Here is a 24,584-nt window from a genome sequence, read left to right on the forward strand (position 1 = left end):
CAAACATACAGCGGTGCCTTGAGATGCAAGTGGAAAAACCTTCGGATGACTTTGTTTTGCCTTATGAGCAAAACTTTCAGCTCCGAGTGCTGTCTGGTGGCAGTGAACTGTGAAAATTCACTTCACAACAAGCAGCAGTCTGGCAGCTAGTGAGCAATTATTTTTTTTAAAAAATTAATAAATAAAATAAAAAGGCTTCTTTCGGTTTAATGCCATTGCCAGCTGAGCTTACCGTCAAACTAAAAGAGAATTCCATGTTGGGCATTTCAAACCTTCACATTGGCTTGGTTTTTTTATGTCCCTTAGCTTCATGCTAACACACGATACGAAACTTTGCAGACGGGCTAACAAATAGCATCAGTGTTGCGGCATGATAACCGTTTGTTGAAACAGTGGAGCGTAACAGACAGATAGACAGAGAATAAAACTCATAGGCGTACGGATTCTTTATCCTTTGCGTAGAACGAAAAATGTTACTGCAGCTTGCCGAGCTATTGTGACCAGGACAAATTGAACTTAAGCACAAAAAAAGTAGCAAACACGACTTGACAATATAGTTTATTTTATCTAACTGTTATTCAGTGTTGTTTTCGTCAACGATGACGCAATTATATAGTGTATAGCGGGTCCAGCCCTGCTATACACTGGAAGGCGCTATAAAAGGGGCGTGGTAGCATGTTGCGCCTCTTCGACATGCATTTGAATCAAAGTATTGATCAGGTGCGTGTTCTAGCTTGAAAGGAAACCAAAGAAATACACCTGAGAGGGAAACGGGATATAAAATGTTGATAGCAATCACTGCGACTTGTTACGTCATCATTCAAATAGATAAGTGGACAGCAAGACCACGGCATCGCCGCAAGCTTCAAAACTTAGCTTGGATACACACACACACACACACACACGCACGCACGCACGCACGCACGCACGCACAAACCGCATTCATTTCATCAGCGGCACAGCAAGTCTTTGGGTGTCGATCTATAAACATCGATTCACGCTTCAGCAGCTCTTACTCGTTTCTCTGTTTACTCATTCGTTCACTTACGCGATTCCACTCCAAAACGCCGAGGCTACCATGCCCCCCCCCCACCAAAAAAAAAATGGACGGCTTCACTTTTGTGGAATTTTTGCTTTCAAGCAATTACGATTGGAACAAATTCTTCACTAAAGGCTTCAATTTGTTCACATTTTTTTGGTCTGGCATCGCATGTTTTTTTCCCCCCTCACAAGACAACAAACACAAAAATACCTTTTATTATATTTGTCTCATTCAAATCATTGAGAAACCTTTCACCACAGGGCTCTTTTTTTTTTTTTTTGCTTTCAATGACACCGCAGTCAAGTATTATACGCCAAGAAAACGTTTTTCTTATTACTAGCCATCATTTTGTTCTTTTCGACATTTTCTGAAATGAGAGTGCAATACTTGTTTTGTAACACAAGCCTATCTTTCCTCATCGTGAAACAGATTTTAAAAAAAAAACCCTACCCATCTGCTACTGTAATGGCATCGAGCGTGTCAGCATTGTGGCATTGACATATAGCGTTTGGACAGCTGATTGCCAGTGAAAGACATAAAAACTTGAGCGCGATTAAATGAAAGAGATTTAGCGGGCGCTGACTGGTGAAAGCGGCTGCGCGGCGCGTTGCGTCACGGCGTCTGGGAGGTAGACAGGCTTCAGACGTCAACAATGGCGGAAATTAAATTCCATTTAAAGCTAATCCCGTTGCCCGGATCTCGGCAGAAGGCGTCTTGCGGCTTTCGCAACAGTCGGCCAAATCTGTCTCGATTGTCCTGTCGCGCCGACTGATGGCCAAAGTGCGAAAAATTGAGTTTGATCACCGAAAGGTGTGACGACCCCGAACAATCCCGCCACCCTCGAGGGGGAATGGGACAGGGTCGGACAAGCGTTCGGCAGCGGGAGGGCAAGCGAGACAAGCGAGCAGAGCAAAGTGAGAGGCCAAATAGAGAAGGGAGGCAGACGACAGAGTGTGTACATTAATGCCACGCTAATTCTCTTGACATTTTACACCAGCGCTGCCATCACACTCACACAAGATGACAAAGGGGGAAAAGCATTTGATGAGGAAGCACAATAGCTTTTGTTCGAGGACGCCCCGCCTGCACGCAGCGTATCTGCGCTGACACTCATGTATGCGCATGTTTGCGTTGAATATGGAATCAGCGCTTGGAAATTATCTCGCTGCTCTCTAATAAGAGCTCGGGCTGGCGTCGCTCGGCTGCCATTGTCGCCGCGCGGGTAAACAACTGATGACATGAAAAATGAAACGGCTCCCGCTGATTTATAGCACGGGGAGTTTCAATCAAGCGGGCGCGCGGGTTCAACGCGACAATATTGACCTAAGCGTCACCTGACCTTGTCAACATGATGGAACGCACAATGGGTGCTCGTTAGGGGATTGATTTGCGGGTCCGCAACGCAATCGTCATGATTGACTACGGGGAAAATTAAAAATAAATTAATCCATGGTGCCACTTTACGATACAATACAACTGTACGTTTGAGAGTGGCCTTTTATTGTGGGCAGTGTAAGGCACACCTGTGCAATCATCATACTGTCGAAGCAGCGGGCTGGAGCCTATCCCACCTGTCTTCGGGCAGTTGGCGGAGGACACCCTGAACCGTTTGCCAGCCAATTGCGGGGCACACACACAGACGAACAACCGTCCGCGCTCACAACCACACCTAGGGACAATTTAGAGTCTTCCACTTACCTACCGTGCATGTTTTTGTAATGTGGGAGGAAACCAGAGTACCCGGAGAAAAGCCACGCAGGAATGAGGAGAACACGCAAACTCCACTCAGGAAGGCCGGAGCCGGAATCAAACCCCGCACCTTTGCACTGTGAGGCGGACGTGCTGACTTGTCCCACACCGCGCCGCCCATAGGTTCAAATGTTCTTGAGTAGTAAGTAGATACACGGAGTCGTCTCATCTTCTAATAACGTAAATGTACCGTATTTTCCACACTAATAGGCGCACCGGATTATGAGGCGGACCTTCAATGATTGTCCTATTTTGTAATTTATTTTCATACATTGGGCGCACCACATTATAAAACGCAATCGACAGTGCATCCACTAGATGGCGCTACGCTCAAGGAAACGCCAACAGAACGATCAGATGTCAGTAAAACTCATTTAACAAAGCAGCGACACATTTCACTTAACCAACAGCAATTTATAACATTGACTCGTTAACGTTGAACTCTCTTGCCGCTGCTCTATTTCCGTGTTCAACCGATCGCATTAAGTTTGAACTCTGCGTTGTCAGCATGTCTCGAGCAAGGAGCCCTTTTGGCGTCGAAATATTACCGTAATGACGTCAACGTATGTGAATGCTGAAGCCCAAATAGTTTCAATACAATTTAACATTTTTCATTTCAAAATTTCCAATATATACTTTCAATGGGACAGATATTCAACAATCATAACAGGTTTTCTCTAGAAACTGCAAACGTCCATATTTTTGTTTTTAACAAAGTCGGACAAAATTTCCAAGTTGTAATGTTTGTGTGTTAATGCTAAAGCGGCTCCGTGTTCATGTGCGGTCTCGACTTCTCAGCTCTAGGCCAAAGCAAACGACAAAAAAGAGTTTATACCGGCTTCTTTAGGGTTTAATATACACCATTTTAAAAATGCAAGACGCCATTTGGGTGTCTCGGCGAGGCAAAAAACAGAGCGAGGAGAAAACAAAAAGCAGATGAAACAAATTGGCTGGAATTATAGAGAAGATGAAATGGGGCGCTCCGATGCGGCAACAATTATGTGGCGCCAAGAATGCACAGAAACTCTCTCTCCCCTGGGCTCATCGAAAATGATGTCGGCGCGGTAGCGGACTGACACATGGAGATAGATGCGCAAACACCCGCCACATACACCTCGCTCACACTCGCTCCCATTTGCATTCATTTCACATCCAAGTCGACGAAACAGACGTACCAATTTTGCAGTCTGCGCACGTCCGGCCGGGGTGGCACTCAAATTCCGCCACTTGTGCATGCAGACCGGATTGGCCGGGGGTCAACACAGTTAAAGCCGACACGTTCTGTCAACACATCCGTCTCTAACCCCGATTACTTGCTCACTTTGACTGGCCTGGCGTGCTATTACTTTGCCGCTAACTTAGAGGGTGGTAAGCATGCGTGCTAGGGCTGAACAATTTTGGAAAATTCTGCATGCGGCCTGCAACCACACTGAGTGGCCCCGTGATTAAGAACAACTCAACTTTATTTATCTAATTTATTTATTTATTTCGACCCACAAAAAATCGGGGGGGGGGGGGGGGTAAACTACTGGTAAACATTCAAGATACATTTTCCATGAAAACTGGGGCAAAATGGGGGAAAACCCCAAATGAGGAGAAAAAAACTCAAATATGAAAAAAAGAAAAATGAAATAAAGAAAGAGAAAAAGCCACAGGGGCCAAACTGAAAATGCGGGGTCAATTGTTGTTTTAAGTTGTAATATCACCATTCACCACTAGATGACAGGCATGTCTTACTTGTATTCATACTGGGTGTTATATTGCCCTATACTACAATGGGAGCAGGCCTAAAAGAGTACACACATACGTTTTGTGTGTGTGTGTGTGTGTATATGTGTGTGTGTTTACATCCGACATAAAATTTGCTACAGTGAAAAGCCCCCTGTTGTGAAAAATTTCTTGCTGCAAACATGATTTCATTGTAGAGTTTCACTGTATATACCTGTACATATATATATTTATATTCCCCCCCCCCCCACATAGTAACTCAATAATATTGAAATTTTGAAAGTTAATTTTTGAGGGGAAAAAAATGAACCAAGTGAGTTCTTGCACTGAATAGTGATTTCTTGTTCAGTTTTCAATGGTTATTTTTAATGCAAGAGAGCCCTTTGTTCTGGAAAAAAAAATTAACATATTTTGGTATGAAATCTGTCCGGCAGGAGTCATTTGCGCTATGTAGATTGGTAATTGTCACAGGACAGAGATGATTATCTCAAATGAGCTCCCCACTCTTTCCGTATTATTCCACTTGTCTTCTTGTTTGTTCTTCCCTCAAATCTCCACCACCACCACCACCACACCCACTCTCGATTACTCCGCCATTGTCCGCACTCTCCTTTCTCCCCGTCACACACTTCTCATCCAGTCCATTCCTTCGTTAAGCCTCCTCGAAGGATGACACAGACCCTCACCTCACCTCATCTCCCCGACCCCCACTGTCTCTCTCTTCATACAGACTGCATCCAATAAAAGATTTAGAAGCTCCTTTAAGTGATAATCAGGTTGTCATCCGTGCAGGCCAAAATCAGAGGCCTGATAAATAAAGGCTCCTCTGTGTTGGCTGGCAGCTTGCTGTGCTTAAATAGGTGACACCGGAGTGCATTCTGAGCACGGCGGATCGATGCCAGAGGCCCCAGGGGGTCCCCCTGAAACGATGAACCCAGGCAAAGTTTAGCGCTGGATAATAGCACGAGGATGGGCAGCTTGCTCTCTATTTTCAGATGAACTCTCACCGGGCTCGTCCTCTCTGCTTCTCCTCCTCCTCGCTCACATCGCGACAGGCTGCTTTTCATCTGGCCATTTGGCACAACGGCATCCACATAAAGAGCGAAGCGAAAGCGTCGCTTTTGTTTACGGCCGACGTGACGCTGTTCCACAAGCGAAGTGGAAGAGGGAATACGGCAAAGGACGCGGCAATCATGGTCGCCATCTTCCTTCAATCCTCGACTGTCCCCATCATCTCATCACGTCCCACTACTGCCAATTTGCCGCTTCGCGCGATCTCACGCTTGGACATCGCCGGGCCCTGGCTGTCGCCCGCGGTGTCATATCACGAAGCGCGCCTCCCTTTCTTGTCCGATATATCCAGCCTCAAGCCTGGATGGACAGATGTGTGCTATCGCTGACCCCATGCCAAGAAACCGCTGCACCGCGGTGGTCCACCTCCACTCTCGCTCCGTTTTCATCCCCTTTTGCGTTAAAAGCGCTTCAACCGCATGACGGCAATCTAAAAAGGGTCCACTGTTCCTCCCTCCGCGGTTCCTTTACCCGGCTTTGATTTTCTGTCCATCAAGGGGGCGGTGCAACGCCTGGATTAGCACTCTCTTGTTTATCTGCTCGTCCGGTTTTATCTATCGTTAAGCTATCCAGTGTGCTGCCGCCGCGGCCCCGTCGCCGCATTAATCCCCTATCAGACAAAGCATCCATCCATCACCCCGCTGTCTATCACGTCAGATCCATCATCCGCCCATCTGTCAAACGAGGCCGTCACTCAGAGATGATCTCCCGCGGAGGAGCCGAATCGGCGAGCGAAGAAACGGGAGGGTCCGTGGGATGCGTACGACCTTTGTCTTCTCTCCCTGGCTGACGTCACTCCAAGCGTATCAGCCACCGTGTTCGTTTGCTTTTAATTTCTTTGTTCTAGACGGCTAACGAGCGCAAGCGCAGCGAGCGAGAGCGGCTCAAGACAGCGGTCATAAATCCCGTAAAACCAAGATGTATGATATTCCTCCGCTATATCGCGGTTCAGAGTTCGCGACTCCGCTATAGATCTTTACATCCGGTTGCAATCTCCGATGCAACCGGGAGTAAACAAAGCCTTTTACTGACGCTCATTTAACTCATTCACTCCCAAAGACGTTTTTAAACGTCTTTTCAGACTTGGTTCAGAATTGGCTGGTATTGAATGAGTTAACAAAAGCAGGGTGAATAAGAAAACAGGAATGATGATTTTAGCCCGATAAGCAGAACACAAACACACTTACTTTAATTTGGGACCCGTCAGTCAAAATCAAGATGTTACAAGAGGTATCTTCCTTCCAAATGAGATGAAACCCTATGACACCAGAAGATGTTGTTGTAAGCCACATCTGCAACGATGTTGAAATGGCACATCTCAAATGTGAGATCATTGTAAACTTTTATAGGGTGGCATGAACTACTCTCAGTTTTTCACGATTCACGGTAAGGCTCAATCTGCCTGTACTGTACTTTAATGACGATAAACGTCCTCGCATGCAGGAAAGGAGAACGGGAAGTTGCCAATAAACTTTCCGGCAGGGAGAGCAGTCAAACTTGTAAACGCAATGAGCGGCTGCTGTCGACCATGGCCCGTGCACAGACGCTCACACATGCGGGAACGTATCAAACACACAAACATGTACAGCACTGTAGAAGCATTTTATGCTAGCCAAGGTTTGTGTTAAATATATATAGATAGATAGCTATATAGATATATATAGTGATCCCTCGCTACTTCGCGGTTTCAGTGCATCGTGGATTTTTCAAAATCATTCATCAAAAAATAATTTTAAAAAATAGCGAAAATGCCGCAAAAGGTCCGTGAGAGGCAGCGAAAGTCAGCAAAACAACAGTGAGTCACATAGAGCAACATTTACAGTACTACATGTATGTTTCATGTTCATGTTTGCTGTATTTTGTTATTGATACACTAACCTAATTTATACATCTATAGATATATTAGTATACAGCATTATGAAATGTTAATTACTATTCATTGATTTAATTCTACATGCTTGTATACCATTAAATGTGGCCTAATCAATATTATATATACTCATACACATGTACATATACCTGTACGGGGGGGCCTACTTCGCAGATTTTTGTCTTTCGCGGGAGGTCTCGGTCCCCATTAACCACGATAAATGAGGGATCACTGTATACACATACACACACATATATATATATATATATATATATATATATATATATGTATACTATATAGTATATATCATCCGTGCAGGCCAAAATCAGAGGCCTGATAAATAAACGCTTCTCTGTGTTGGCTGGCAGCTTGCTGTGCTTAAATAGGTGACACCGGAGTGCATTCTGAGCACGGCGGATCGATGCCAGAGGCCCCAGGGGGTCCCCCTGAAACGATGAACCCAGGCAAAGTTTAGCGCTGGATAATAGCTATATATATATATATATACACAGTATATATATATATATATATATATATATACACAGTATATATATATATATATATATATATATATATATATATACTGTATACACACACAGAGTTAAAAATGTCTGATAATATTCTCTCTATATAAGAGATTTTCACCTCACTATAGCGAGGAGCCACTACCCGCTCCCACACCTTCACACGAGCGAGCGGCATATTGTCTAAAGCCTCGCAGCTTTAAAAGAGCTCAATATCGAGTTTCATCAGAGGTCATTTATATTTCCATCCGCATCGTGGCGGGTGCAGAGGTGGAGTGTAGGACAAGTGCACAGACCACAGTGTAAACAGAGGCACTTTTGAAGACCCGGCGAGCCAACACACGTTGCGTCCGTTCTGTGAAATGGAAATGGCCGTCGAGCAAACGTGTATGAATGTGGGCTGAAGTAGCCGTGATTATTCCGTCGCGCCTGTGAGGGCAGAACAAATTGTTTTTGGATGAAAAGGAACATAAGAGGGTGGGGGGTGGGAGAATGCATGTTTATGGAAAGAACAACTCAAATATGAGCCTTGCCGAACCAAACAGACGATTTGTATGAATTATAAAAACTTGAACCTGTTTACTCGGAGCAAATCGAGCGAACTGCAGTTCGCAGTAACTCGATTGAGAGCCTGTAGCTGCCGCCGACGAACATGATTTGTTTCGCACTGAACGTTCGGGTGATTTTTTTTTCTCCCCCCCATTGAACAATGGAGAGGGGGGGAATTTTGCATCAATGTTTTTGTTGTGATAATGATTTTACGGCACCCTTGAAGGCGAACGCTGTCAGACGCACGCCGAGTGGGAACATGAAAGCGCAACAAAACGCGCGCTCGGCTTTGTTTGCGATGACACCTCCAAGAAGAAGCGACTGGCGAGACAAAGATCGATTTGAAGGTTATGCAAATGAGTTTTCCTAATTTCTAGCGGGCTAATCTTGTTAGCATGCGGCTGCAGTCGAAGCGTCGCCTGACGCCGGTCCTAATTGTGTTACCCGTGCGTGCATTTAAGTGGCAAAGTTTCGAATGTGCTGAAGGTGAGTTTTTCCTTGGAACGCCGCGAGCCATTAAGAAGCGTCCGCAATCTATGATGTGTGCTTTACGTTATTAAAGACTCCACTGAAAACCACACTCAATCCCACGTGGAGTGTAATGATTTCTTTCTTTCACACATTATGCAAGCCATTCGCCGACTGCCCTCTTCCTGTACTGTCTAACCGATAGGAGATTTTCATTAAGTAGGAACCTTATGAAAAGAAAACTTTCAAGCGCAGGTATTCCGCTCAAGGCCGCCCACATCTCTGTATCTGCTTTCCACAGTTTTTCCTTGACGTTAGTTCGAAACTAGCTCGCCGAGGGCAATTGTGTCTTATTATTACTATTTCGATTACACAGAAAATATTCACTTAAGGAAAGAAGCTATAGTCAGGAAACAAACACAATGCAGCTCTGCCTCTGGCTAGCCAACTTCAGTGGCACGCGACATGCTGATGGCAGAAGATCAAAGTTTTTCATTTATTCCGAAAAGGATTACATGAATGAGAATGTCAGTGCAGCGTGAAAAAAAAAAAAAAAAAAAAAACAGCAAATGCAAGTTTTAGAGGCAATTGAACAATCTTTTTATGAGATCATTCCTGCTGTTCAAACTGCTACTGGTGCACTTATTTGCATTCTTTATTTTCTAAAGCAAACTGTTGTTGTTACACTTTCCTGAAAAGAAATAAAAATCTGCAATTGCTGCCCCTATTTGCACAAAAAATAGAGATAGACTCAGATGTTTTGTTATTTTATTTTATTTTATTTTCTCAGGGCTGACACTGATACTGATTAATATTCGTCAACGTAACTGATGTTTGGAGTCGTTACTCATTTTCACTAAAAGGAAAAATATTGGCGTCAAAATTTAAAAAATAAATAAATACTAACTCCAACCCTTAACTTTGTTAAAATATTTTTCAACAAATTTTTATTGGACTACTTTTTAGATTTAATGTTTTGGGGTTTTTTTTGTTTTGTTTTTTTGGGAGGGGGCGGGGAGGGTGGTGGACTTGAGAAATCGTACAATGCAAACCGACTCGTAACTTCAAAAGCCAGCACCTAACCAAAAGGTGTATTTGGTTTAATATTAGACTGGATGGCTTGGCAGACATTCCAGAAACTGTTTGTGGGGAAAAAAAAAAATGTTTTTCCAAAATGTCCCCTTTCAACACATCACGTACCCACTGAGTGCCATTGTAGATTAATTCCAGCTACAGTAGGTGTCCTAAAATAGCCGCTTTGCTAATCAGGTCTACACATGATGAACGGAAATAGCTCGGTAAAGTGCAGAAAATCACTGACAGTTGAGATTGCGAGCTCTGTAATATGCATAGCCCTCAGTTTCACACGCAAGACGGGGAGCCAGGCGGGTGAAGTCTCTCCTTTTAAAATCGGTAATGAGCCTAAACAAACACCTCCAAACAAATGTTCCCCATCAGTAGGCGGCTGAATCAGATGAGACAGCTGTCACAAAGCATCATCCGTTCACAGTTAGTTCTAATTAGGGCGCTACTTTCCCCTCATTTGACAGGTACTGCTCAATCGCCAGGTCGGCGCACAGCACCGCCGCGCTTCTTCTGCTACGTCGGGGGCCCCACCGCTGTTACACAATGACACCTCTCATCGTGCGCACAACCGGGCGAGAGCCCTCACACTGTGCGTGAATGCCTGGTTATTTCGCAAAATAGATGAGAAAACCTCATCCTTAAGGGTTTTGCCCATTTCCTGAGTTTGGCATACACCGAAGCATGCTGATAGGAAGAACAAACATGTTCTACTTGGAGCGTAATTGGGTGGGGGGGGGGGGGGGGGGGGGGGGGGTGCTGTCATTGATTATTTGGGAATTTTAAAACAGGTTTAAAAGAAGAAAAAAAACGCTTAAACTTGCAAAGATAACATGAGCTGACAATTATTTAAAAATGAAAACCGGTTTTGACAGTAGGAGTACTTGAAAATAAGAGAGGCTTTGGGGGGAAAAAAATAATATAATGTTTTCTTTTTTTTTTAAGTATTAAGTTGCACAAGTTAGGTAATTATTCAAAAACTGAAGCAGGTGGAATTAGAAGTTTTAGGGGAGGTGTGGTGGCTTGATAGAAATTTAAAAAAACAACTTTAGAACATGCTAAGCTAACTAGCGCCGAGTCATGACAACGAATCAGGTTTAGACAGAAGTAGGACTGAAGGAGAGGTGCCATGACTTGATAAAAACAACTTGATAAAAATAACTTCATCCTAATCCTAAACTTGAACTAATTTGTAGGCCTGCTAAACTAACTCGCTAACTAGCATTAGCAAGGCCAAATTGCACTGAGTGCGCTGAGTACGCTATTTTCAGCTACATGTCCAAAACGCAGTGATTTTTGGTAGAGGGGAAAAAAACTTGAAATCATCAAATACTGCAAATACTGAAAATGTTCTACTTATTCTACTTATTTCAACCTTTTACTAAATATCACCAAATGTATCCTTGTTGTAAGTTCTTATTATTGGCGCAGGCTCCTATGTATATCTTTCTCATTCCATTATTTTGAATGCATAATGTATCAAAAAAATTAATAAATAAAAATGTTTAATGCATAGGCTGCACAAGCTGTCGCTCATATCAAATTCAGACACACACAACAACACTCCCTTAACCCTAAAAGCCTTGGCGACATTGTTTTGTACACAGCGAATTAATCAAGGAGTGGACAAATAGCTATATAAATACTGCGGATAACCGGATCGATAGCGTACACTCAATTCATTTCGAGTTTAGAGACGTGCGGCACAGTTCCCTTTGCGCACTGATTAAACTGGCACCGCATTAATTCACCCAATCAATAGCATTTTCTAATAAATCAAGCGGCGTGGACGACTACGGCCAAGTGGTCAGCGAGAAAGACATTAGAATTCCTCTCGCTCCTGCTGCCGAAGGAACAACGCGCTTGTTTTTGCCATTTGGGACGAAAGGCAATCATCAATTAAACAATAAGCGAGAGGCACCTCATAATAAGAAACACCGCGCTTCGTCAATCACCCATGTCGAGGGTGCGTGAATGAACAATAGGAGTCTTCTACTGCACCCCGTTTTTTGTTTTTTTTTTCAATGACCTGCTCCTATTTCCCATTTTGTGAGCTGCATTGAAGTCGTCATAAAACATTGTCTGGAGAGTGGACTCTCGCAATCTTCGGCGAAACTAAAAACGGCCTTGGGTGTGAACGTGAGTTGGACTGGTATTTTTATGTGTGTCCAAAGTGTAGCTACAACCACGCCCCAAAATCGGGATAGCTGCTAATGAAAATGGATGGATAGATATCCCGGTGAAGTGAATTAAGAAGATTAAGTCGATATATTAATAATGCAGTCAGGCTGCACGCAAAGCGGACATATGGGCCGGAGAGTAGCATTCAAACGGCGCAGAGCAACATATGTCGACGCAGATTGTAAAGAGGCAGTCGAGAGGCTTTTCGACACAATTTGAGCACGGCGGTCAAAAAGAGGTGAACGTATGATACGGCGAGTGAGGCTTGTGTTTTCGTCTCATTGTTATGAAGGGAGGCGGGAGTGGGGGGAGTCAAGGGGGAGGTGGGTACAGAGGGCGCCAGGAGCCAAGCGTCGGCGGCAAAGGGGCAGTCTCAGGTGAGGCCTGCATCGTTCCAAGGTAATTATAATCCTTAATTAATCCACCCCGGATGTGCTCTCCTGCTCACTTTCCATCACGCGGCCTCTTCTGGTCCTCTGTTCTTTCTTTTTCCCCTCAACACACACGCGCGCGCACACGCGTGTTTATCATGTGGTCGTCCAACACCATCCACTTGAAAGCAGTTGTTCTCAAACTTCTCACACCGTCTACCTTGTGCTGGGGCCGAATGATTGAGAAAAAATATTATGGAATCCCAACGCCCCTCAAAATTACGATTGTGATTTATTATTCAATCTTTTTTTTTTGAAGGTCTCGTTCCCATGCATTTATTGAACAAACACAAGCAACTAATGAATCTGTATTACGATAAACAATAACGGATTGAATTGTTTTGATCGTAGCTGTTAAGATTTTGCCATGAGTTGATATGAAAGAAAAGTTTGTGATAAGACTTTAGTCCGTATTTTGGGTTGCCACTGTAACACACATGAACACTGTGTTTCAATCACGGAAAATGAAAACCGCCAATATGTGCGAGAATATACAGTATATTGCAAATACAAAAGTTCAATAAATGTGAAAAACTGTTCTGGAAGATGCCACTATATTATACTTAAAAAGTAAATACAACTGAACAGTACTTGCCAACTGGACTTCACTGGATTAAAATAAATAAATAAAAATGAAGCCACTGTCACATTACGCGCAGTTTGATTTTTTTTTTATATTTTTTTTTTTTGCATATGACTAGAGAGAGCCTGCGTACTACCATTGGTACAGTTACTACACTTTGAGAATGACATCTTTAAGAAGGGTTTGTAACACACACACACACACACACACACACACACAACAACACACACACTGTTAATACATTGTCTCTCCTAATTTTGCAGCCTGACTGAACGTGTCGATGTTGAGCGCCAGACTTTAAAAGGGGTCGTACACGCTATTAAGGAGACGGCTGCCAGGACAAAGAGGTGACAGTATTGATGCCGCCAGAGCTGCGAGGACCGAGGGAGGTAAGGAAGGGGCTGGGGGGAGGAGTCGACTCCTGCCATTAACACCACACCTCCCGTGTTCACGCCAATTACGCCACCGCCCCTGTGCGGGACCGTAAGAAAAACATGAAGATTGATCGGGCAAGCTATTAGGTCAATTGATTTGCGTTTGCTTTCATTTGCGTGTGACTCTTCTTTTTCGAGGGACAGGTGGGGGGGGGGGGGTTGCTTTAACTTGAGGGCATGACATTAATAAACATCGGCGGGGGCCTTGAGGTACGAGCGGCATCAATTCGTTCAATTGCGTCCTCTGCGTGTGTTCCCATGCCAAAATATTCTCAATAAACAACAAAGCGCATGAGGGGAAAAGTGGTTCAAATTGCACGACTGTACCTGTTTTTAATGTTATGTGTTGTGTTTATTTTTTTTATGATTTATTTTTATGTTATTTACTTACTTTATGTTAACTGTTTTGTAAAGCGCTTTGTTACAGCTGCAGCTGATGTGAAAGCGCTATATAAATCAGCATGTATTGTATTGTATTGTATTCTTATGCCGCAGGGAAAGTGGTTCATTGCATTGAAAAGTTTGAAACAACGCTTGATAGGTGAACGTCCGATAGGTGAACCGAGGACCCCTTGGATTGTGGAAAATCTATTTACTCATTCACTCCCAAAGACGGTTTTAAACGTCTTTTCAGACTTGGTCTAGAATTGGCTGGTACTGAATGAGTTAAAAGAAAATGCAGAGAATGTGTCTACTTTCCTGACCATACAAATAAAGTTGGTCTTTTATTATTATATTTTGTGTGTGTGTGTGTGTGTGTGTGTGTGTGTGTGTGTGTGTGTGTGTGTGTGTGTGTGTGTGTGTGTGTGTGTGTGTGTGTGTTGGCTTCCCGTGCTGCAATCTGCAATATCGTTTGCTATAAGAGCAACAGCATCATAATCGATCCGGCTGCTGTATTAAGAGCGCTCGTTGCCCTTCTAAAGCTTTGCCAGTAGTAGGCCGTGACCGACTTCACTGAAATGCCAAGCAACCAGTAGGGCAAGGTTATATCGATGCGGGGGGTGGGGGGGGGGGGGGGGGGGATGCGGCGGAGTGGGGTGGGTAGTTGGTCTTTTCCTCAAGTGGCGACAGAATGATATTTGCGCGGTGCCTTTAAAACCCAATTCAACACGGAGGGTAATATGAGCAAACAGAGCGATTTGAATACGGCTATTTAGACTTGCTTTCAAGATGAATGGTGGAAATCAAGCAGGAGACAAAAGGGGGGCAATCAGGAGTGGCCATTACAAGATTACAGTAACGGTGCAGTATTTGCTGGTGAAAATTGCACTGCCGTCCACTCGGAAAGAACCTCAAACACAAATGGCGGCGGTGCCTGATTGTTCCCATTGATTGAGTATCAGGGTCTTTTGTTTTTTTCACTTGCTGTCACAGTCGATAGACACCACCCAAATATACCGCTCACTCAATCCCATGTGTTGCCCGTCAGTCCCGTCCAGCTAATTTAACACCCACTCAATTTATGAAAAACAGTCCCCATCGATCCTTTGTGTGTGTGTGTGTGTGTGTTTGTGTGTGTGTGTGTCTGTCTGTGTGTGTGTGTATGTGTGTGTGTGTGTTCATGCTCTCCTGTTGCCGCCGCTTATTATCGCCACGCTGGCGCCGATGCGCGGAAGGACGACAGCCGTGGAATTGAATTAGCACGTGAAATGGGTTCCAGGAAAACGGATCCCTCGGAACCTCCAGCACGGTGAAATGGCAACGGCAAAGATCCCTGCCGCTGAGCTTTTTTTTGTGCCCGACGCTCTGATTTGCCGTCATTCTCATCCATCGATCCGTTTTCGAAAGTTCCTCCTCCAAATTGGAGGAGCCGCGCCCGATCGCAGCTAGCTTTTGGGCCAGAGGCGAGGCACATGTTGACAAAGTGGTGAGTAGAGTCGTCGAAAATTGTACTTAAGTACAATTACTTAAGAATAACGTGATTAAAGAAAATAATTAAATGAGAAAGCAGAAGTCAAAAAGTATTCAGCGAGTCATCCGAGCACCAACGTCAAATGGTCAGAAATGTGTAAACCACGGGTCTCAAACTCAAGGCCCCGGGGGCCAGATATGGCCCGCCGCATCATTTTACGCGGCCCGCGAAAGCAAATCAAACACGTCAACTTCCATGATGCTTGCCAAAATCTCGACCAAAATTTAAAATTCTCACGTCATAAATAACAGACATTTGTAAGCATTTTCTTGTAACCAAACCACTCAGTACAGTAACTTAAACAATAGTTGAATAAACAATTATCATTGATTTTTCATTCACAAAATGGGAATCTAAGTGAGAATAAGCGGTACGGAGAATTAAAAGGATGGACGAATAAATCAACATTATTATTTTTTTTATTTTTTTTTTTTGCATGGCGCTGCGGAGACTTTGTGTCATGTGACTCTCCGGCTCAGTTTGATTGGTTGGAGTCAAACATCGCCGACGGTGGATTGGTGAAACAAAACCGTGGTGTCAGTGCCCGAGGCAGACGGCGCTTTGAGAAAGCAAAACAAATAGATGGTGACAGCAAAAAAAGATTTTGAAAAAAAAAAAAAAGTAACTCAGCACTATCTATCCAAAAAGTCACAATTAAACCCACGCAAGCACAGGGAGGAAATCGAAAGCCCGCACAGGAGATTCAGAGCCTGAATTAAATACATGCAAGGCACACAAAGTAACCACTATATCACCATGCTGCCCTTGCACGTCAATTATCTGACACAACATGCAAGCCAGCTATTTCCCGTGGAAAATAACGCCCCCCCCCCAAAAAAAACCACATTATAAAACCACAATTTGGCTATTTTGGGTGGCGATGATTAGTTTGCACAAGCAGTCATTTCCGCGGAGGTAAAACATTGAAGCACAAAAAAAAATTATTCCTGACAACGACAACGGCCTTCCTGTCCCGACTCACCAGAGACGCCACTTGCCAGGACAAGAGCACTTGCGACCTTCGCAAAAAAAGACAAAATGATACGGGCTTTTTGTTCCCAAACAATCTGAAGACAGTACAGGAGAAAAAGGCACACAAACACCTGAAAATATACGCCGCACGGCATCCATCAGCCTGCAGTCTAATTGGAAGCAATTGCTGGAGGAAAGCTCCGTAATCATTCCTCGCAATTGAGACACTTAAATCATTAACAGAAAAAAAAAATTGGCGGCAAAATATCATAAAACCCGGTTGCCTTGGATGACTGCTTTTTGTCAAAATCACTTATTATTTGGCCTGGCAAAGAAAAAAAAAGAAAAAAACCCCTCCAATCTTAAAAAAGGTTGTTTTTTTTTTATGGATTATAATTGCAAACTAGCTTCAGAATTACAGAGAATCAATACTGGGCACGGACGTGATTATCAAAAACAACTTCCTGTGCTAGTCGGGAGGACGGGAGGTCAGCTGGAAAGAGGCTCTTCGTTCTAATCGGATAGCACGAAAAAAAAATTGTTTACTATTTGCTTTGGGCTATTGGGATTCAAAGCAGCTAGCATAACATGAAACATGGACACACTGCAGTACTTTTACGGCGGTAGAGTGGGAACAGCTCTAAAAATGTCTCCGTTGTGAAATGTACACAAAGAGTTATGAAGTGACATTTTGCCTGGCAGTTGCCGCGAAGGAGACTGTGAGCTTTGAAAATCAAACCGCTGCGCAGATGGACTGCATATTTGTCGGAATTGTTGCACCACCGCAAGGCGTTATTATATCTTTAATTAAGCTACTCGCTGTGCCCAAAGGCCAACGCGGCTTGAACAACTTTTTTCAATGCGTCCTTGGTAGCTTCCCAACAAAAGTCTGACTAAAAGCTTTTTTTTTTGGTTTGTTTTTTGTTTGAACAGACAGACGTCAACGTTTCCCCGATTCTAATTAACGCTGAGTTCTTTCCAAAATATCACGACGGCCTGAATTCTACACACCGCTGTTCTCACGTTGCTTTCATTTAAGGGGAGTGAAAAGCAATGACGACGCCGCCGTCCCGAGGACATGAAGACATTCTACGTCGTGGGTCACTTTGTGAAATTCATATTAGTGGCTGTCATTCTGATTATTTTCCCATTTGCATATTCATCGAGGGGAGCCTTGTTTAAAAGAGCTGTAGGGACGGACCTGCATGCATATTGAAGAAGTGGCATGCAAAGGAAACGAGAGAGATTCACTTTTGGGACATTTCAGCTCCATTTATGTATGCATAAAAAAATTAAAAATGCATGTGTATGTGTGCGCATCTGCCATTTGCATGCTGCTCGTTCAGCCATGCATGAGCGGAGAGCCAGCAAATGAGTTTAGCAGATAAGCAAAAAAATATATACAGTATATACATATATATCAACACAGTCCATATATCTTCCCCCGGCAACAAACGAGTCCGATGTGACCCGCAGCAACACGGCGTTCCAATTGTGAGCTGCAATAAATCTAATTACAGCCGGTGACTTATTAAAAGTCTGACGCCCATTAATGCCATGCTAATGTATGAATATTATTCAGCCAGTGAGAGGCGAGAATAATTTTTTTTCTGATAGCGATGTGACGCACAGACAAGAAGGGTGTGTGTGTGTGTAGGGGGGGGGGGGGGATAAATCCCTCTGTCTTCCCAGGGAGGGCGGGTTTGGCAGTAAACCAATTCCGAGTCTGGCTTCTTCAACGGCCAGATAACGGCATCAGACAGTTCCAATATTGCTATATTTTTTTTTTTAACCACCTGAAGAATTTGAATTTTATTTAACAGCACCCCCCCCCCTCCCCCCGCCCAACTCCCAACCGCCAACTAGGAATAGAGATGCCAATTTCAGGACCTGAAATTGTCGCGGACAAACACAATGTATCCTGCTGAAATGAGCAAAAGGCTTACCGGCAGCAGGAAAGAACGCTCTTGCCCCCTTTTATTTTCCGACCAACCGCTGTTTCAATTTTACCACCACAACAACAACACAAAGACAAAAGGTTTAATTTCTTCCGGCGTAACAACAGCGTGGGCTGCCCTGTGCCTTTTTTTTTTATTACATGTTTTATTATGCGGGGGAATTAGATCAGCATAGCTACACCATATGAACCCCGGGATGAAATGTTTAATTACAGCGAGGAAGAAGGAGGAGGAGGAATAGGAGGAGGGGGCCGGGAGTCTTTTTTTTCCCCCTCATCTTTATGCTGCAGCCGAACAAGATATTTGTCATCCTCCCCATTTTCGACTACTTCGCGAAAGTTTAAAGGGAAATTCAAGAACGACTCAATTTGCTGTGGGGACATTTATCAAGGACTCTTGTGGCTCTCCTTTTTTTTCTTTCCATCCTTCCTCCTCCTCCTCCTGAGGTCAAGTGGCCCACAGGTCAGGATTTGACAAGGTGGAGGATTAATGGTATACTCTGTACGGGATGTTGTGTGTAGTTCAGTTTGTGGTTCTGGGCTCCTTGTACTGTAAATTCATAAGCACTTTTCGAGAAAGGGGGGGGGGGGCTAGTACTGTCAACTACTCCATGCGTGCTGGTCGTTTTTGGCTGCATTAATTTAAAAAATAGAAATAAAAACATGCCCACCTTTGCCGCCTGTGCAAAGCAGGGATTGCATATCTGAGTCCATATACATAAAGTCGAATGTACAGGCCAAAATCCACACAAATCTCACATCCAGACGGAATCCAGGTGATGCAAGTGGCACATATGTCAGGTGTAAATCACAAGAATGAAGGGGTTCCTACCTCTCGTCGTGCAATGTGCTCTTGCTGGGGAAGCTGAGTGTGGCTCATTCACTCGTTCATTCATTCATTCTGGCGTCCCGCCTCACTTTCTTGCACGCGTCTTCTTCCTTCCTCTCTCCTTCTCTCTGGGTGCCACCTTCGTGCGGATGCATACGAATTAAAAATTCATAGCACCCTTGCTGTCTTAAAGGCGAAACACCATTGCCCTCCCCCCAAAAAAAAAAAACTCAAACAAAAAAAGATTTTTTAAAAAGTCAAAAAATTGGTAGTTTAAGGGGGAAGGTGTTTTCTCCTCACTGATTAAAACGCGCCCGTGTGGGCATCAAAATAAATAAACAACGGCAACATCGTCCCGCGTTGAAAATTACACAGAAAATATTCGCAAGAAAGCGCCACGCGCAAAACACAAGTCGGGTTTGGTTTTCTTTTTTTTTTTTTTCTTTGAAATGTCCTTGGTTCCGGAGCGCGTGAGTGGTGTCCTCGGCCGCTCGCGCGCTCAAATGAGAGCCGATGAGGAGGCAAACCGTGCAGGAGAGGAAGGACGCGCTGTGTGCACGCTCCTCTCTCGCTCTCTCATGCGCCGAAACGCTGCGCACTGACGCACACACTCTCGAGCTTCTTTTTACCCCCACACCCACCCCCACCCGCCGGGCAGTCGACAGACAGCTCGCACAAACACACTGGGACTTAAAAAATGAATAAATAAATAAAAACATCCACAAGCTCGTTTTGAACCAGTGCTCTTCCTCGTCGGGCTGTTTCGAAGCTGACATCAGAAGCGACTGGCGCCGTCTCGTTGTGTCGTTTACAGTTGAGAAACGCCCCCGATGTCCAAATAAGGAAACTGTATGTGCCACTTCCGCTCTCGTGCCTAACAGTTCATGTACCGTACATATTTTTCTCTGCTAATAAATAATATGTGTTTTATTATTTATTAGTTTTCCAAAAAAGTAATTAAAATATTTGAATAAAATGAATGTTAAAAAAAAAAAAATAGATTCGCAGGGAATCAAATTAAGTACTTGTATGCGAGACGATCAACGTTGATGCTACTCACCGTAGTGAGAAGTGAAGCCACCGGCAGCCATCTTACGATGCCAATCGCTAAGTGAGTCAAACATTAATACATTGATTTAGCAGGAGCATTTTCGTATTATTTTCTGCCTCAATGGCGAGAATGATACAGCGTGTATAAATACGCACATATACATGTCTCTACGTCCATCGATCTGGTACGAAACTTGACGGAAATGCACAAGCAGAGGTAAACAAATATGGCGAAACCCCGCAACAAACTTTCACGGCGGATGGTGAATAATGAGAAGGACCAAGGCAGCTTGCTTTGCTAGAGAAAAGCTTTTTCTGTCAATGCTAGTATCACACAGCTGCCACTATGTGGCTAACTACATAGCAAACCATTGGAAGTGATGAACCAACCCACTAAACAGGGCAAAACTAAATATATAAGTTAGTAAAAATTAATAAATAACAAGGTGGGTGAACTCAAAGAAGAAATACTACTACATAGTTGCATCTTCACTGCAACTGACAGAAAACGGGTCCCATGCAGGCCAAGAGGCACTTGCACCGAAAAGGGAAGGTAACTTTGATTTGATTACATTTTGGATTGAAGAGGTCGGATGTGGAGCAGGAAACTGTCACATGGCACAAGATTCCTTCCCTCAACGCAGACACAATAAAAATCACGTATCAGGGAGAGAGAAAAAAAAACACGAAAAAGAACAAACTTTGGAATATTAATGTCCCAACTGGGGCAAAAGAAAAGAGCAAAGTCAACGGAAAATACAGGAGTCACTCTGCATGACTGGTATTTAATTTGAACCATTCACAGTTGTGTTTGCACTACTAAGCTAGCATGAGCTCTGGAAACAAACCAACACAATTACTGGCCACGACAGTGGCAGCATGACTTATTCATAAAGGGGTGTAACTATAACACTAAATTTGATTTGATGTTTAATTTGGGGAATTTCCTGTCCATTAACATTAAGTGGGTCTTTTTTTTCTTCTCCTTACACTAAAAGACCTGTTGCAGTGACTGGGGAGCGAGTGTCATACTAAACTAGCTTGGTGCTTCATGTCTACAGGTGAAAAAAAATAAAAATAAAAACAAGTGAAAGCCCTTTAGCTCTGCTATTTTTGGTGGGTGGCGGAGGTCAGGGATGAATGGGTGCGCATGTGAGTCAGCGGGTGACGCGTACTCGGAGGCTCCGTGCGCGTGTTAGTGTGCATGCAAAGCTGCTGCATGCAGTCTCTTACTCAGCACTTTACAGAGGGGTCATACATTACAACTGCCACTACACTTATACACAGCAGGGACAACAGCAAAGGACTGAATTAAAAGCCCCCGCCCCTCCCTTCCTACTGCCACCACGCGCTGCAATAACCTTGCCAAATAGAGCTCATACGTTCGGATAAACAGCGCAGCGGTTGGTCGCCAAACACAAGATGCCAGATGGATTCATCGAAAAGAAGTATCACCTGCATTTTTTTTGGGGGGGGGGGGGGGTTATTTCTTTCGGGTTCTCGTATGACCGCAAACAGTAGGCTGTAGTAACCGGATTGTACTTCATACGTCTTGAGTCTGTGTACCCTCTGCTCTCAAATCCTCTCAATTGACCTTCATGGGCTGCCTGACTCAATAAATAACATGCGCAATGTGCTCTGCAGCAGGCACGCACGCGCACACACACACACATTTATTTATTAAGTATTTTTGTTGTGTGTGTTTGTGCAAGTGTAGTGTATTACAATGTGTGCGTGTGTAAATGTATTAGAATGCAAGTGCGTGAGAGTGCCTAAGAGTTTGCAAGTGTGTGTGTGTGTGTGTGTGTGAGAGAGAGAGAGAACTCAGACGAGGCTCCAGGGGGGGGAAGCCCCTGTGGACTGGTGGCCCGCTCCCAGGCAAAACCTGAATATATTGAGTGTGTACCCACAGCAGCTTGTACATCACATCCTCTGGTCTCTTAGCAACAACAAGAGTGACAACACAATTCTGACAGGATTGTTCCATGTCAGGGCTGAAAGAATACACAATTGTAAACCTTGCTAGATGTCACACACACACGCGCGCGCGCGCGGGTATTCTCCGCCGATGATGTAGCAGAAAGCCGGATCGCCGGCATCCACGCAGCTGACAGCAAATCCATATGATATCATGTGCAACACATTGGCGCTGAAGATGTTTGTATTCGGAGCGAGGCGTAACAACTGTAAGTGACACGTGTCAGCGAGGCCCAAGTGATGATCTTACGCTCAACACCAAATATTATTCGATTTGTGTCATCCTCCACGTAAGAAGACTTATCTTTGGTGTGTGTTGAATCAAAAGAAAACATATGCAAACGTTTGCTTTTATGGTGGGGAAAAAAAATGATCAAACTTTTTGCACTATTTTCTGACATAATCCAGACCGAACCAGTAACTGAATCCTAATTTATTTATGTTTGTGTGTTTTCTGCGCTGTCAATTTGAAATGATGTCCTATTTTTGAAGAAAGGAATGGAAATTGAAACTTTTTAACCAATTCAGTTCTTCAGTTCTACTTAAAGTTTTCGTTGGTAGCAGGGGGTGAATCAATTAACGTATTTTCCGCGCTATAAGGCGTACCTAAAAGCATTCATTTTTCTCAAAATCTGAGAGTGCGCCTTACAATCTGAAGCACCTTGTATATCAATATTCAGATTTCTTGGATGTAGTATTTTAAATGCTCTGTAAAGCGCTTTGTTACAGCTGCATCGGTTGTAAAGGCTCTATATAAATAAATCTGTATTGTATTGTATTGTATTGTATTCCCTTTAGCATAGCTCCATCTAGCGGATGCATAATGCAACTGCAACCACAATTGCAGGCTCTATCCTACGCGCCTTACAATGCGGTGCGCCCTATATATGTAAACAGATTTAAAATAGGCCATTCATTGAAGGTGTGCCTTATACTCCGAAGCGCCTTATAGTGCGGAAAATATGGTCGTTGACTAGTTGACTTCTCGACTTCGCATCGACGTTGAAAGCTTGAAGTCAGCTCATGAAACAGAAAAACATGCGCAAGGCTACCACTAATTACTTTGTAAAACAACATTTAGCATAATGTTTTTGCCTCCCCCAACGTTTCGGACCACATTGCTGTTCTGAAATTATATCAGTGACATCATTGATGAATTGAATGCAGCTCGACTTTGATCAGCGTCAAATTCAGAAAGTCATTCCAAAGCGTCATTTCACATCCAAATATGAGCAAGTGTACTTCCGAAAAAGTCAGCAGGCACGAGCGGGCAAGACAAAGGAGCCCTACTTCACAGAAGGGGGCGACCCGGATCGATCAAGAAATAAATTGATTGTTGACATTTTTAAACTAGCCGACAAAACCTTTTCCAAAGCAAAGGTCAGCAGCTTCAAATATCATTAGCTATTCGACCAGACCACTCGGATTGTCATCTACAGTATGCACAGAACTATTATAGTGAATCTCCGATATTAATATTGTAGAGGATATTATATTTCGCTGTTCCTTGTGTAAACAGGCTTTGGCATTGATAGACGCGCCCCTGAATCACAGTCACATTCAAAATGGCCTTCAATTGTCACATCATAATACGTTTTGCTGCTTTTGTGCAGATGTAACTTGATTAAAATAAAAAAAATACACAAGCATGGCGCAGGAAAAATGAAAGAAAATCTAAAGATAAGAAAGTCGCTCTGTTTTTCATTGTCGCGTTTTTTTATCGCACAATCTCACGCTGCGTCTGTGTTCAAACTAATTATTCTCATTCGCTCGTCTTCCATCTTCTTTAGCGGAGCGTCAGTTGTTTTCGTCTTTTTAAAGTCAACGAAGGCCAGCTTCGGCGGCCATATTTTAATTTGTCCCACCTCATGTTTGATTATTGCCAATTTCTCCGAGTCAGGGTTTGTTGTTTATGCAGCGCCGCTGTTTACCCAACACCTTTGCCCATTTGCAAATCGCTTCTATTTTCACCAGACAGCTTTCTTGTTTTGCCCTGATTGGAAAAATTATCTCCTGTCGCACCAAACAGCGGATATGTTGCAAAATGTTTTTTTAATAAATAACTTTGAAATTAAACATCAGAATTTTTTTTTACACAATTTTGTATTGCAAAATACTGTCTACAATACGTATGATATGCAACCATCTCTGCTGCGTTTCCCTTTGCCAAAATA

At 43.7% G+C, this 24,584-nt stretch overlaps 1 protein-coding gene across 2 annotated transcripts in view; it reads right to left on the reverse strand.

Moving 5' to 3' along the window:
* Positions 1–19,993, reverse strand: part of adgrl1a (adhesion G protein-coupled receptor L1a) — a 129,406-nt gene extending 109,413 nt beyond the window's left edge. For both annotated transcript variants that reach the window (XM_086132178.1, XM_086132177.1), the window contains exon 1: positions 19,387–19,993. In XM_086132178.1, coding sequence (XP_085988304.1) covers positions 19,387–19,434 — 48 coding nt within the window. In that variant the 5' untranslated portion in view covers positions 19,435–19,993. The remainder of the gene's footprint in view (positions 1–19,386) is intronic.
* Positions 19,994–24,584: the final 4,591 nt, after the last annotated feature.

This window comes from Hippocampus guttulatus, chromosome 16 (assembly GCF_054856545.1).
Source record: "Hippocampus guttulatus isolate MCC_2025c chromosome 16, RoL_Hgut_1.0, whole genome shotgun sequence".
NCBI classification, from domain to species: Eukaryota; Metazoa; Chordata; class Actinopteri; order Syngnathiformes; family Syngnathidae; genus Hippocampus; species Hippocampus guttulatus.